The sequence below is a fragment of the Lepidochelys kempii genome, chromosome 12, assembly GCF_965140265.1.
Source record: "Lepidochelys kempii isolate rLepKem1 chromosome 12, rLepKem1.hap2, whole genome shotgun sequence".
In the NCBI taxonomy this organism is placed as follows: Eukaryota; Metazoa; Chordata; order Testudines; family Cheloniidae; genus Lepidochelys; species Lepidochelys kempii.
Genome location: NC_133267.1, coordinates 21,173,040 through 21,185,377, shown reverse-complemented (window position 1 = coordinate 21,185,377; position 12,338 = coordinate 21,173,040). Strand labels below are relative to the sequence as shown.

At 38.5% G+C, this 12,338-nt stretch overlaps 1 protein-coding gene across 14 annotated transcripts in view; it reads right to left on the bottom strand.

Annotated features, from left to right (window-relative positions):
• The window catches only part of ZNF536 (zinc finger protein 536), a 404,507-nt gene that overhangs the window by 242,156 nt on the left and 150,013 nt on the right, over positions 1–12,338 (bottom strand). For 3 of the 14 annotated variants that reach the window (XM_073307808.1, XM_073307809.1, XM_073307811.1), the window contains one exon: positions 8,971–9,034. The exons of 10 other annotated variants lie outside the window; for them this stretch is intronic. Coding sequence is in view for 1 of the 4 variants with exons in the window: in XM_073307807.1 (XP_073163908.1) it covers positions 3,714–3,726 (13 nt within the window). In the remaining 3 variants the exon portion in view is untranslated. Of the gene's footprint in view, positions 1–3,713; positions 4,273–8,970; positions 9,035–12,338 lie in introns of those variants that run through there. One more of the 14 variants, XM_073307807.1, reaches the window with a different exon arrangement.

Sequence of the window (12,338 nt, the reverse complement as noted above, 5' to 3'; positions counted from 1 at the left end):
CTATAATTTCATTGCAGGATCAAGCACAGGAAACAGATTGACTATACATATCCTATATGAAGGAAGACACTGGTATAAGCAAAGATTATGGTAAAACAATCTATGTAAATGTAGATGCAAATCTCGTGTGGGCTTCAGTATCCCAATAAGATGCTAGTGTAGCCCTGCGTGTTGTGTGGGCATCCTTGCTTTAGCTCTAATCATTATGAAACAGGCACAGAAAACCTTCCAGATATGTCTAAGATGGATAAATGAGGTTGATTGCTGCTGCTTTTTTAAAAGAATATAATACATTTGAAAGATATCCGTGGGATAAAATGCCTTTACCCATTTTTTTTTTTTTGTTAATTACAATATTCTGGGTGTCTGACTGAAGTCAGAGAAACTTTCTCATTCATGGCTGACAGGTGAGTGGCAACAACACTGACAAATTAGGTCTGATAAATGCAGTCACAGGATGACAGACACTGGCAGGTTCAATTATGGTTGCAAAGTCAGTGGGAAGAAGGACTCTGCTAACTGGAATACTTTCTTAACAGCCTACTCTAGCCAAGTCTAGTAAGGTTCTGACCAAACCCTTTAGCTTGACTGACAGTATTCGTAGAGGCTATTACCCTATAGTAGGTTGAGAAAAGCTGAGGAGTTCTGATTGCAAAAACCACAGATTGAAATACAGTACTCTGCTATAATAGTTTAGAAAATAACATACAAATAAATATTAAGCTACTTTCACTGAGAGAACTTCAGGGGCTTCTGAGCAGAGCTATGCACAGCTCTGCGACTTGAGTTCATTTTCTCTCGTTCTTGTAAACCTTCCCTACGTTTTAATTTGAAGTACTCACACATGCTGAATTTTGCTCCAAATTTTTTAACCCAGAAACTCAAAGGAAAATTTCGTTGAAATCTATTTGAGCTATTTTTTTTGCATAGCAATATGAAAACTGCAAAGCTTGCATAATTTTAGCCCTAAAACAGAGTAACTGGACAGGTTCAAAAAGCTCAGGGGCCCTTTTAAGAAATCTGGGTTGAGTTTCGAGTGCCTAACCAAGGACATAGTAGGTGCTCTCTCACTTGTTTCAGTGGGAGATAGGGCGCCATCACTTCATGGGATTGGGCATCAAGAGCCTCACAGCAGGTGACTTTTAGGGGCTTGGGTTTCCTTTGCCAAACTCTACTCATGAGCTGTCTGGACAGAACTTTAAGATTACATTGCATTGTTTCTAAAACTCCTCACTGGTTTCACTGGGAATTTCACCTGAGTAAGAAGTATATTGTTTTTAGGTTAAGGTTATGTATCTATAGTGGTGCACATATTGAGTATTATTAAATCTCTTTTTTAATTAAATGTAAGTTTATCCACAATTAATGACATTTCCTAATCCTGCACAGGCCAGATATTTTGATTTGAACTGAAGAAGCATGAACAGGGCATATTTAGTAAGTTCTAGTTTTGCATTTCTCAGTGCAGATTTATCCATGTATCATAGAGCTGTTTAGACAAAGCAACAGTCTCCCTTCCAGCTTTCAACTATGAGAAATATAAAAACACATTCTTTCTCAACTTTGGACCTTTGGCTTTTATTTTCCTCATGGCATTTTTATGGAAAGCATTCTGTGTTTTCAAAAGGCTTCTTTGTACTTTTTCCACATTTTCACTAAATGATGTAGAGGGGCATGTATTTAAAATATTATAATATTGAAAAATGTAGGCACTTTGAATGAGTATAGTTATTCATTTATAACCCCAGCTTACAAAATGCCCATATCGTGTATCCTTTATCCAACAGCAGACACTTTTAGTTTCAGTCACAGTGGTTAACAATATGTTATTGATATGAATTTAGGGAACTGTCAGCAAGCAGCTCAACTTTCAGCTCATCGGTTAAGGTGAATGTATGCACAAAATATACCCTTATATCTTTTATATGAAAGCTTGCATAGATGCCAGTATCCTCACCAGCTTTTGTAGTGAAATAACAAGAAATATAAATATTGTCCCTTCACTGATGGCCCAGCCTTGTGCTCTATACAAAACCAAAATACTCCACTGGTTTCACTGGGAATTTCACCTGAGTAAGAAGTATACTGTTGAGAAACAGGGGTGAAGTTCACCTCTCATTGAACAAAGTAAGTGAGACTTAGGCAGGTAACTCTAAGGCTACCCCAGCTGACAGGCAGTGAAATCCCTCCACAGCAGCTAAACCAGCCTATTCAGTTACTAGCCCTCTGCATTCTTATGAAGAATTTGGGGCTCACCTAGATCCACATCATACAGGCTTATCAGGGCTCAACATAGAGTCCTTCATACATGGAGAAGACCACCTGCAGAGCCACTGCACCAGAGCTCGGTCACAAAGAATCAAAGTGGGGCTGAACTGGTGTCTGAGGCTTTGTGCATCCTCTCTGCACTAAGGAGAACTTCACTTTAAATGCAAACGTGACCAAGCCTTGCATTATAAACACCTAAAACTCCTCCTTTGCTTTCAATCACTTGCCAGTAGAGGAAATAAGTTAGCACAATTAAAAAAAAGTCCAGTGTATGCAAGTTTAATTTTTAAGTCATGTTAAAGATTTTTAAAAGATAATGAATAAACAGGAACATTAGAATTGTGAACAAGGAAACTAAATGGTACAACTCTCCACACCTTAAGAAGTCACAGTGTTTTTAAAACTAGTTTCTACATAGGTATACAAGCTTTAATAATAAAGGAGTATGTTGTACTATTAGATGTTTGTCACTTGTTTGTCTGACGAAGAGAAACAACAGGCTGCTGCAAGAGTTAGCACAGTTGTTTTTTTTTTTTCCCAAATGATCAGAGAAAGTACTGTACTTTAAGGATGTTCCTTGCTTGCTCTTAAAAGGGTAAAACTAAATATTCTTCTAGCTATTCTATGCCTGCCATATAAGTATTATGCTGTTACAGATTTCAAAAGGTTAGCTTCAATGAACCTGACATCAGTATAACCCAAAATAACCCATTCAAGAGAAAAGTAAGAAATAATTGCTGTTTTCTCTTTTTTTTCCCTCAGCTATATTGCTATAATGATTTTGCATAACAGATTGAACAAAGTGCTGTTGTGACAGGTGGTAGAATTCAGCTAGTAAGCACAGAGACAGGGTTCAATTTAGTTTGTGAATCCTTTAATTGTTGTGCAGCTAATTAAAGAAGGTTCTTTACACTCGCAAGTGTTTACCGTTGCTAGTATGCATACATGAAAAATTAAATTGTGCCTTCAAGGGCTGAGAACTATAGAAAAATCATAGCTGATTCTGCAACATGCTTACCAGCTCAGAATAGCTGCTTTTCACAATTGGAATTTGTAAAACTTTTTGCTAAGCAAATATAGAGCTAATTAGAAGTGTTCGTTGGACCAATTAACATTTAAATAAATAAGCCATATTGCACATTTCACAGTCTTTATTTAATGATGCTTCTTAACTCTTTGGAAAGATTCCTTTAAGTACAAATAAGTTGACATAAAAATGAAAGACAAAAATAACACCATAACAGTATTTTCTATGCTTTTTTCTTTTTGCCTTGAAGTCTTCACTAAAACTCTCTACCTGTTACTGGGGAGACAGGGGGGAAGGAACACAAATCTGGTTCCTTCTTTCATCTTGTCAAGTTACCTTTCCACCCCTTTGAATGCAAACAGCAAAACATATTTGATTACTATTTAAAGTGTTATGATAGCTCTGTTTGTTTACTTACGGTTTTGCCCCATGGTACAGAATCTGTTTTAGAAAAATCCTGCTTTTATCTTGTAAAATGGCCATGCCTGGCAAAGGGATGGGTGTTCTCAGAAGTTATTGCTACTGGGGCAACAACCAAAAGCAGCGGCTTTGAGAGTTGCACATAGGTGAAGACGTGAAAGGTAAAGTACTTTCCGGTTCCACTGTTGGCACTCCCAACCTTTCTAAGTACAAGAACGATTGTGTTATTTTTATACCTAACCCCAAGGCCACAAATGTCTGTTTCTTAGGGGGTAAGTGATATTTTGCTTTCAAAACAAATGTCTTCTAATTTACCAGCCCCTTTAATCATTCAGCCCTTCAAGATAGTGTCAAGCATGCATTTTCTCTCTCTCTCTACCCAACTTCTTTCCAACTCTTTTCCTAACATAAAGGTTACATTAAAACAAGGAAGAGGCTTCTTGTTACTTTTCTCCAAGAAGCAGTATGGTACCATGTAATCATGCTAAGGGCGAATATAGGTGGTCTCATTCTTGACCTTGGCTTTCAGCACAAAAAACCAAATTAACAAGGACCAATTAACATTTAAATAAATAAGGAAGATTAACGAAGAATACTCTGAATACCTAGAGGGACAAAATAAAACAAAAACAATACAGTAACTTCCTTGTTCTGAGGAATTAAAGGCTATGGGCAGGATTCTGTTTTGCTGGGTCGGGAGGTACAAACTGCTCCTTCCTATCAGGGCCTGCTGCATTCTTGAGGGGAGTCAGCCCCACCTGAGGGCAAGCAATGTTCTCACCATTGTCACCACTCAGGGGTTACACTAGGGGAGAGCAGCTTTAAAACACACAGAAGTCCCACAGAGTCTTTAGGGTGGAGACTACTGAGGGATGTACTGAATTGGTACTGTCAGCAGCTGCCCTAACCACCCACCCTTCTCAGCAAGCACCACCTACTTTGTTTGGTAGTGCTGGTCCCCTACAGATCTCCCTAGCAGAAGATGGTGGTGGGTGCTGTGACCTTGACGCGCCTCCATGACCATGCCAGGCAGATTTTCCACTCTCAAGGGCCCTCCACATACACAAAGGTGCAACCCTCCCAGGGTGTCATATTCTGCAATCCTTTTGCAATTAAAACTCCCACTGACTACTCTTCATCTCAAAACCTTCCCTTAACACAAGACTACATCTTATCAATAGCACAGGTAACTCTTGGGCCCTTTTCAAAAAACTAAAATATTATTTACCATTTTGGGGATTTGGGTCCAAGGAATTAATTCAGGCTCCCTTCTAACCAAGAGTCACTTTTATGAATAGTTTAGATATAAATAGTTCATGATGATGGTTATCGTATTCTATTTAAATACATAAAAAGACAAAGAATACTTCGCCCTTAAATAGCACTTTCTGTCTGAGCATTTCAAAACTCTGTATAAGTATTAATGAATTTATTGTCTCAACACTCCTGTGATGTATGCACAGTAGGTAACTGGTATTATTCCCATTTTTCAGATGTGGAAACTGATTCATTGCAAGGTTACAGACAGAATTTTTAAAACTGATTGTGTGTGTCCAACTTTTGGGCCAACTTAAGGAGCCTCCAGCTGAGCATCCAAAAACTGAAGCACAAAAAGTAATGGTCACTTTTGAAAATGTTGACCCAACAACTTGTGCAAGGTGACAGAGAAATCTGGAGGAATGTAAGGAACACACAACAGATCTCCTGATTCCTAACATTGTACTTTCAACACAAGATCAAAATCTCCTACATTTGGAAGGCAGATATAGATAGATAGACCATCACACTGCTCAGTGATGGGTGGGAGGAATAATTATATTTTTGCTAGAAGTCAAGAAAAGGTTTTTCTGCAATGTCAAGAACACTTTTAGTTCCAGTCACCTCCAGTGCTAAATCTGAACAGAAAATGGGAGCTTTTTCCCCCCAAAAGAACTTCTCGCTCTTCGTTGGCATCTTTTATATAAAAAGGAGCCACTCATCACCCAGGGTCCTATTCTGACACGGGTCACGCTCCCCTACCTTCATGGCATTTGTCCAAGAAGGTGACGAAATGAGACTATCCCCTCTATCCTACAAAAATGTAGTGTTTTAGCAACTTGAACTTTTGAACATATACAAGAATATGTGTTTGACAGGAACTGGGGATGATAAGAATAGGCAATGCAAATCCAAACGGAAATCCTGACAAAGGGGAAAATAGGTCAAGCCAAACAAAAGGTCCATAAAGTTACAAAAGCTTGAAAAGTTTGCCAGAAACATGAAACGTTTCTGGCAAAGTTGGGTGTGCATTAAAACTAGCCCTGGATGGTTTGAACTTATGCAAGTGGCACATGTGCAGCAGACAACTCAAAGGTCTTGTTATCCTTGGGGCAATATTTACAGAAGGATGAACTGTTCTTGAACAATTTCTCCAACGTGTTAGGAACAAATATGATTTACTTCCAACATTAGGCATGCATGTCTTCTTGTACCGCAACTTAATATTTAAACTAATATCTATCATGGACAATTTTGCTGTAAACCAGTGCCTTTTTAGAAAAAATAATCTGATTCCAATGTGCTAGTTGTTTGCAGTTTTCTGTTACAAAGCTTACAAAGAGTGAGCTAGTTAAGATGTATGGTTAAAAAAAGAGAGGAGAAAAAGAAACACCTGTATTAAGGTGGGTGTTTTCAAATGACACATTTCTGGCCATTATGAACTTTTTCTTTTATAAATGTTTGATGCGGAGCTACTGACCCACCAAGAAACACTTTGGAAGCTTTTAGTTACCCCCACTGGTAGTTGTTGGAAGCAGGGGTAAGGTACCTGAACCAGCATCAATTATCAATCTATATGCAGTGTTTCTGGGTTCATCTTGCCCACTTCATCCAAAAGTAGAGCTGGTTGGGAATTTTTCAATGAAACATTTTTTTCTATTGAAAAAGGATGATCCACTGAAACCAAAACTGTTTGTGGGAAAGGATTGGTTTCAATTAATTTCCTGTTTCAAAAAAAATTAAAAATCTGAAACTTCTTGTTTTGACATTTTCTAAATAAAAAATTTCCTTCTGTCAGTTCAAAATTACTTTTTGTATTAAAATTTACCTTGATTTAAAATATTAAACATGCACAAAAAATAGACGTGAAATGAAACATTTTGAAATTATTGAGACAAAATAACTCAATCCAAAATTTTTTTTTGATTTTTGGTCTGCATAAATTTGTGATTTTGAGTTTTTGTCCCAATTTTTAAATCTCAAAAATTTTATTAGGAGGGGAAAAAAAACATTTCCCAACAACCTAGCCAAAAGGAAGTTGGTCTAATATGGGGCCTGAGATGAAACAAATGGTGGAAGATTGGAAAACACCATAAGCAGGAGCCATGATCCTGTGGTTAAGGCACTAGACTTTGACTTAGAAGACCTCGGTTCAATTCCTGGCTCTGGCAGAAGCTTCCTGTGTGATGTAAGATAAGTCAATTTAATATCTTTGTGCCTCAGTTTCACATCCCCAAAATGGGGATAATAAATTCTTCATTTCTCCTGTCCATTTAGATTTTAAATTCTTTGCAGCGGGGATTGTCGCTTACTTTGTGTTTGCACAGTGTAAAGCAAAATGGGCCCCTGAACTCAGTTGGGCCCTTCGTGGCACTACTTTACTACAAATAACTAAGAAGAGATGACTGAGTACAGAATCTTTACCCCTATCCCAAATAAAACCCTCTGAAGTTGAAGTAAATAGCAAATAATATTAACAGCTATAAAACCACAGTATTTTGCTACCTCTTGTAGTACCTTTGGAGGGGATCAAGGACACATTCACAGCTGAATCACACTGAGAATATTAAAACAAAACTCAAAGTGAAATTTGTCTGACACTGAGTTTTGCTGGTCTGGTTAGAACACGTAAATTATACAGACTTTCCATGAAAAACTATAAACTTTTCTGCAGGATCTGTTCACTGAAATGAAGCAGCACTTGAATTGGCAACAAAATCTTCACACAGCTCCTGGTATCTAAACTTGTGCACTATTCCGTACAACGTTAAATGTTCCTTTTAAATATAAACATCAAGGGCCTGACCCAAAGCCCATAGACCTTAACAGAAGTCTTTCCAATGACTTTGATGGGCTTTGACTGAGGCTCAAACCTTTAAACCCCTTCTATGCATGCAGGACAGAACTTGGACCACTGTATGTCATGGCCTACTGATTTAAATAACAGCCAGTTATGTGCCCCAAGCAAGAATTTATCTTTATATTTTCACTACACTTTCTGTACACTAAGGAGAACTTTTCTCCCCCTGTAAAATCTCTTCCAAAAGCTGAAAAACTCACCAAAAATGATGGTCATACCAGCCTATCATTAAAGATAATCTGCAAAAAGTTTTAAAGAAAAAGTAATCAGCCATAATATCAGTGAAGCCAACATGGAAAATAACCATAATCCACAGGTAGAGCAATGCATTGCTCTACAATTTCTCCTACTTCTTCTTTAACAGATCCACAAGTTCTTCTCTGTTCACCTTCTTCCCGCTCAGAGATGCCCCGGTGACCTCAATGTCACTTTTGATTAGCACTGGAACAGCAAGTAGAGGAAAAGGTAAGTTCAGTTTTTTTCATTACTAAATGGTCCTCTATGGTTTTCTGAAGGAAAACAAAAAGTGGTGGTGAAAATAAAAACAAAGGGGAAAAAAACTCCACAGGACTTGGACTTTCTGTTCCACTGAGGGTGCTCACGTACCAACTCAGTGCATTTTGGGCCATGTCAGTGGAGTAAGAAGAACATGATCAGAAAACAAACACAGTATAGACCTAAGAAGGAGAAAAGGGAAAAGTAATAATGTGTTGAAATAATGGCAAATTATGGTTATTTTCCTAATCATTATGGACTTAAAAAAAAATAAAAAACCACTTGCAGGTTATCTTTAAGTTTCTATGGACAACCCATTAACAATTAATGCAGCTTGCTATTGATGGTGCACCTGCACTACGTCAAGCGATCTGCTCCACATGCCTGATCCGTTCCCAAGGAGTGGGACTGATACCCTAAAATAACCCTTTTCTCTGGAGGCAGGCAGAACACAGGGATACCGTGACACACATCCAGACACGCTCCCACAAACCCAGCACAAAGCAGGTATGCCTAATTTTAAGTCTACCATCATTGACATACTGAACTTATATAAATTGCTAAATACTTTTCTTCAGCTATAAGCATGTCCTTACAGACAGACCTCAAGTCACAAATTATATAATAATGAGAAGTAACATACCTGCAAAATGAACATAAAACACATTTATTTTATAACCCAGTCTGCGGTCAGCTCTGTGTGTTCCCTAAATGAAGGAAAAATATAAGGAAAAGTTTAGACAGTTCCAGAAGTTTGCAATATACACCCATAAGCCTCAAGAAGAATGCCTATAAAATGAGGCCTAATGCATCTGTCCTCACATAGAACAGTTTCAAACACAAGAGCAACTACATTGATTTACAATGAAAAACATATTTTCCTATTGCTCTAAAAGTTCCAATTCAAATTTCTAGGGGCTCCAGGTTTATAGTAGTGTTATCCTGTGTATAGTAGTAGTATCCTGGAGAGTCTCCCATCAAATGTACCTACAATTTTTCACATCTCAGTGAGTTTATGTTCATGCTGAACTACATTGTCCCCTCTGGAGACCTGTGTAAGAATTCCTAAGAGGTGCCTCCCAAAATGTGACTCAAACAGTGAAAATCATTTGAAGGACTTCCCATACAACAAAGAGCAGAGACTGATGTGGCTGGTCCCAGTGGCAATGGTTAAATAAATAACTAAATAAATATTGATGATGTAAAATGCATAGCATAAGCATATAGGATGCACAATATGGTCACATTAATGTTGCTTTTGGAACCTTCACTTTTGCATTTCCTGATTTTAATGCTGCACCCTTAACCTTGTATTAACTTAGGTAAGTCAATGGGACTACATACGTGCATGAAGTTAAGTATGTGCTTAAGTTCCTTGCTGAAGTAAGACCTCAACAGGCAAAGCATCAACAATGCTGGTGACACATGAGGATCATCAGGGTGGGTATTCTTATCTTCAGTGTCTGCATATGGCTTAGCTTTCTTGGTGGTCAGATGGTCACAAATCATTAATTGAAACAAATAAGTTCTATTTCACCAGCTAAACAGGAAACTGAACTGAATCTGCAAGGGGTTTTTTCATTAGACTGGTTTGTTCCATATAGTTTGAATCTCAAGCTGATACAGATCCACAATAGTACAGAGAGTAAGTGGTTAAATGTACCATTTCAAGAAAAATTAACTGGAAGACAAGTTAGTAGAGGGACCATCCCATATCCAAACCACATCAGTATATCACATGGTCTTTTGGGAGCTTACAAAGTTCCAATATGGTTTAGTATGTGCACGTTGACTGCATAGTGCTCCAAAACATTTCAAGACAGCCTATGTAATCAGTGTTTCGCCAATGGGCAGCTTGCATTCTTGCTGCTTCATCATAAGTACCCTTTTCAAAATTATATTTGTACATGAATCTGACTAAATTCTTAGTTACAAGACTCATTTTGTAAAGGCACTAATTAATGGCCTATACATGGAAGGGAGGTGGGATGGAATAGGATGGCACTGTGCATTATTCTGTTGGCAAGGACATCATTCTAGTAATTAATGTTGGTGTCTTCTTTTTAAAATGGATTAAGCAATATGCACAATTCATACTTTGTTCTGCTCTCTATTTAACTTATTCTAGGGTCTCTCATCTGCTTGAGAGCCGTGTCATCTGTCACTGGTAGTGCAGTGTGGTCCTTCATTTCCAAGTAGGGTTCAATTTTGTATCAGTAAGAGATGTAATAATGTATACAGTATTTGACTTAAATATGCATCACAGACTTTGGCTTTCTGACTAGCTGTCTGAAATGTGCAGAAACAAACAGGAGAATTTTTAAGCTCCTAATTCCTTTCTGAGATCTCACTAAAGGGGCCATCTCCTCCCATGCAGATGTCCAAAGGAAGGGCGACTAATGAAAAGCTCCCATTTTCGTACCATTCAGTCAGCCAGATACCACTTCCTTCTCTCTCTCTCTCTCTTTCCCCCCATGAGCCAGGTAACTGCCCTGCATAATTTCCACTTTTGCCCCCAGGAAACTATAGTTGTAAGTGAAGACTGGGCTTTGGGTTTAACTTGGTGGGGAAAACCTGCTACTTTCTCTTATACAAGACTGAAGCCACCTCACCAATAGGAATTGGGATACTGAGAAGCCCTCAGGAAGGGATTCTGAGTCTCTGTCTATTTATACCATTCTTCTCATCCTGGTATATATGCATTTAAATTCTGAGGTTCCAGAAATGTATGGTGTTAATGGCCTGCGCACATCAAGGCTATGACACACTTCCTCCTTTTATTCTTTGGATTTAGAGCAGAAATTAGCAAAGCAATAGTCTAATTCAGGTGACAGGATGATAAACTTTAGGAAGAAAATTAGGGCACACATATAGGACCATTCTGACCATACTGGGAAATGCAAGAGAGCACTTGGTTCCCCACATCTTGCCAGTTGAGGTAGTGGTCATCAAGAAGGATACCTTCCAGGAAAGAACAGCTTGGAATGAAGTGAATTTATTCAATGGGAGGGTACCAAACATTTTAAGAGACATCTTAATGCTCTAGGGGTGATTCAATATATTCTCCTTGCATTTCTACTAACTCAGAAATTTCTTCATTGACAAAGAAGTGTGTAGAGGGTGGAGATAGGGAGTTTTTCCTTGGATTTGACCAGATTTCTACTTTGAGAAACTGCCTTTGGACCATGAGACCAGATCTTAGACCATGGTACCAGATCTTGACACGATACCATGAGACCAAATAAACTCTTAAGCACCATCTCCTGATTTTTCCATTCTGTCCAGGGATTGTGAAAAGATGAGCCATTTGAGAGTGTTGGAGGCCCCAAGGTGTTCTAGGTTTTGATCTCTTTTCTGTACTGACAGTCAAGCCCAGAGCAAGAAACAACCTCTGAATGACACCACCTAGGATTGATGGTTCATGCCTTTGTCACAGTTGAAAGGACCTATCTGTCTTGGATTCTATTCTATCCTATTCTGTAGAAACAGAGAACTCTGACTACCAGTCAGACTTGTTGAGGAGGGAGAGCAGACACTGTCAATATGAAGACTCCTCTACAAAACTATTCCAGGTGTACTTGGAAAAATGTGAAGCAGTCATGAACCTCCCATCCTAAATCCCTTAAAGTGAGAGGCTGAGGGAGACGTGGCCCCTTCTGGCAGGGTTTATTATTCTTAAGGTGTCCAGCTGGTCCCTCCAAAAGCTAAGTTATTCTTTTAATGGCTCTTTCTCTTAACTTAGTTCAAAAAACCTCCCAAACAATGGATGAAGCCAAATGATCCTTCAGGCTACTATTGATGAATCAATTAAAATAGCTGAAAACCAAAGAGAGTCCTCGGGACATCCATTCAGAGCCATAATAGCTGTGAGGGATGGAGGGATTCTACCTACCTAATCTGAAGCATCCATTCCACCATACAAGTGCCTTCAGATGTACAGAAGGAACTGTTGACAGAAGAGTCTAATTGTGCTACTGCTAACCCAGTGTTTCTATAGAAGGTATCCTGTGT